The following is a 3183-nucleotide window of genomic DNA, read 5'->3' on the forward strand; positions in this document are numbered from 1 at the left end:
TTCCAAAAGTTGGCGGGCGGTGTTGTTAATTTGCTGCCTTCTTTCTAATTTTTTTAGCTTCGAGATTGTGGACATCTAGCGCAGATAGCTCTGATTTAGCTTTCCGCGAAATTACAAAACAATAAATATGGAACTAAATGTCAATAATGAAATATATATACAAAGATTTGTAAACTACGAATAGCGAAATGGGCGTCCTTTTGCAGCGATGTAAAACAAAACCAAAACCTAAAGATTGAAATTTTATCCGAATGTCACAGGAACTGGGCATATGAAAGGGAACTGGATAACCTGCTCTGGAAGATTGATTATAAAGATATTCAAGTGAACGAGTACACCCCCACCACGGCAAGCGGGAAAGCTTCAAGGGTAAGTAAAGTGCATTGACTTCGGATTTGTTTCTGATTTTGAAACCATATAATTAAACTTTATGACTAATTAACTCAAGTACTTTGAGTCATGATGGTTTCTTCATTGATTGTGACTTGGTTTGGATGTAATAAAACAACAGATATCCTACTAGCGTTAATGTTAAATCGAGAAAGTATGTTAATAATGTACGGTTAATTATTTCTGGTTAATACGTGCATATACTTGGCTTAGTGTTGTTGTTATTTTTCATCATTTCGAACTTTCGACTTACATGAAGTCTATGAATTTCTTGAAAAACCTCCTAGAGGCTCAACCTGAAGGCCCACACCGCCAAAAAAAGCGGGTTTCGATGCTCATGGTGGACACAGCACAGATAGCCCATTTTGTAACTTTGCGCTTAACAGTAAACAAACAAAGTTCTTGTAAAGGGTCCTTCCAAATATATATATTATTGTTAAACCTCAAAGCTACAAAATGGACTAGGCAGTTTTTTTTGTGTGTGTCCCCAGCAAGGATCGAACCTCGAATTTTATAGTTATAAGCTCTCGACCATACTGCTTAGCCCCGAAGGGGCAGGAGGAGTCCTTTTAATGCAACGTTAGATCCTTACAGGTCTCTTGGTTTATTCTCTCATTTAACATAAAATTTCTATCTTATTTTTAGGCCTCGTGTGTTGCTATTTTAATAAGGTAAACTTTAAGAGTAATCACAATTAGTTATGGTTGATATTTCCTATTAAATTAAATGGTGTACACTGGCACATAATCAACTTTGTTTTACGACTTCTATGTATGCATATTTAACTTTATAATAAGATAATCCTGCATTTGTTAAACGTATTTAATTTTACACATTGATTTCTATAAACGAAATTTACTCACAGGTAAATAAAGTTGATGGTATGATATCATTCGTAGTTTGTTTACATGCTATATATATATACACAAACACGCCCACGGTCTTCACAGGAACTAATGTTTCATTTAAATAAGACGCAAATCTTAACTTAGAGGAACAATGACCATTGTTCACTAAAGACAAGACCAAACTTGTTAAAATGTTACAAGTCATGCAAACAATGGTCCATGTGTTCACTGAAAACAAGACCAAACTTGTTAAAATGTTACAAGTCATGCAAACAATGATCCATGTGTTCACTGAAAACAAGACCAAACTTGTTAGAATGTTACAAGTCATGGAAACAATGATCCATGTTCACTAAAGACAAGACCAAACTTGTTAAAATGTTACAAGTCATGCAAACAATGATCCATGTGTTCACTGAAAACAAGACCAAACTTGTTAAAATGTTACAAGTCATGCAAACAATGATCCATGTTCATTGAAAACATGACCAAACTTGTTGATATGTTACAAGTCATGCATGGAAGAAAAATAACTGGAATCCTAACGAGAGAGATTTTTTTTTTCTTTTCCTTTCACCGACAGAGTCTTCATCCTTTCATCCGGACTAGCCAAGTTTCTCTCAGTTCCAATCCTGAGTCTGACTTCAGATATTCTACGATCTATACCAGGATCGGTATATACAGGGGTCGTATCTGTGCAATCAAACGTCTGAGAAAAAAATGCATCGATATAACGAGAAAAATGAAGAAAGAAATGAAAACGGTAATATTTGTTGTATGTATACCATTTCAAAGATTACGGTAATATTTGTTGTATGTATACCATATCAAAGATTACGGTAATATTTGTTGTATGTATTCCATTTCAAAGATTACGGTAATATTTGTTGTATGTGTACCATATCAAAGATTACGGTAATATTTGTTGTATGTATACCATTTCAAAGATTACGGTAATATTTGTTGTATGTATACCATTTCAAAGATTACGGTAATATTTGTTGTATGTATACCATTTCAAAGATTACGGTAATATTTGTTGTATGTATACCATTTCAAAGATTACGGTAATATTTGTTGTATGTATACCATTTCAAAGATTACGGTAATATTTGTTGTATGTATACCATATCAAAGATTACGGTAATATTTGTTGTATGTATACCATATCAAAGATTACGGTAATATTTGTTGTATGTATACCATTTCAAAGATTACGGTAATATTTGTTGTATGTATACCATTTCAAAGATTACGGTAATATTTGTTGTATGTATACCATTTCAAAGATTACGGTAATATTTGTTGTATGTATACCATTTCAAATATTACGGTAATATTTGTTGTGTGTATACCATTTCAAAGATTTCCTTACACCTATTTCACGTTTCTAAGCCCGGAAATTTCCACCACAATTCTGGTAGATCAAAAAGTAAGCAACAGTTAACGCTCTGTACACGTGCAAGTTTGTTTGGTTTGTTTTGAATTTCGCGCAAAGCTACACGAGGGCTATCTGCACTAGCCGTCCCTAATTTAGCAGCGTAAGACTAGAGGGGTAGGCAGCTAGTCATCCCCACCCACCGCCAACGAATAGTGGGATTGACCGTCACATTATAACGCCCCCTCGGCTGAAAGGGCGAGCATGTTTGGTGGGACGGGGATTCGAACCCGCGACCCTCATATTGCGAGTCGAGCGCCCTAACCACCTGGCCATGCCGGCCGCTCGTGCAAGTATTGGAATCTCATACACGGTTCTTTAAGTTCCTGAGATGTCAGTAAATTACGTCACGCAACTTACAAAAAATTCATCTTACGACAAAGACGTAATTATATGCTCTGAAACTAGAAAGATATTGAGAAGGTAACACAACCATAATGAGCAGCTTTGATCTCTACCATAACTAATGACATAGATAAATGTTAATAGACGTTTAAGAGTAATTAC

General features: G+C 35.1%; 1 protein-coding gene across 1 annotated transcript in view; it reads left to right on the forward strand.

Moving 5' to 3' along the window:
- Positions 1–260: 260 nt before the first annotated feature.
- LOC111083573 (resact receptor-like) overlaps positions 261–3183 on the forward strand; it is a gene marked incomplete at both ends in the record, with an annotated part of 14172 nt that continues 11249 nt past the window's right edge. Inside the window, 2 exons of the mRNA XM_022380184.1 lie at positions 261–369; positions 1822–2001. Coding sequence (XP_022235892.1) covers positions 261–369; positions 1822–2001 — 289 coding nt within the window. The remainder of the gene's footprint in view (positions 370–1821; positions 2002–3183) is intronic.

Source organism: Limulus polyphemus, unplaced genomic scaffold (assembly GCF_000517525.1).
Source record: "Limulus polyphemus unplaced genomic scaffold, Limulus_polyphemus-2.1.2 Scaffold10161, whole genome shotgun sequence".
In the NCBI taxonomy this organism is placed as follows: domain Eukaryota; kingdom Metazoa; phylum Arthropoda; class Merostomata; order Xiphosura; family Limulidae; genus Limulus; species Limulus polyphemus.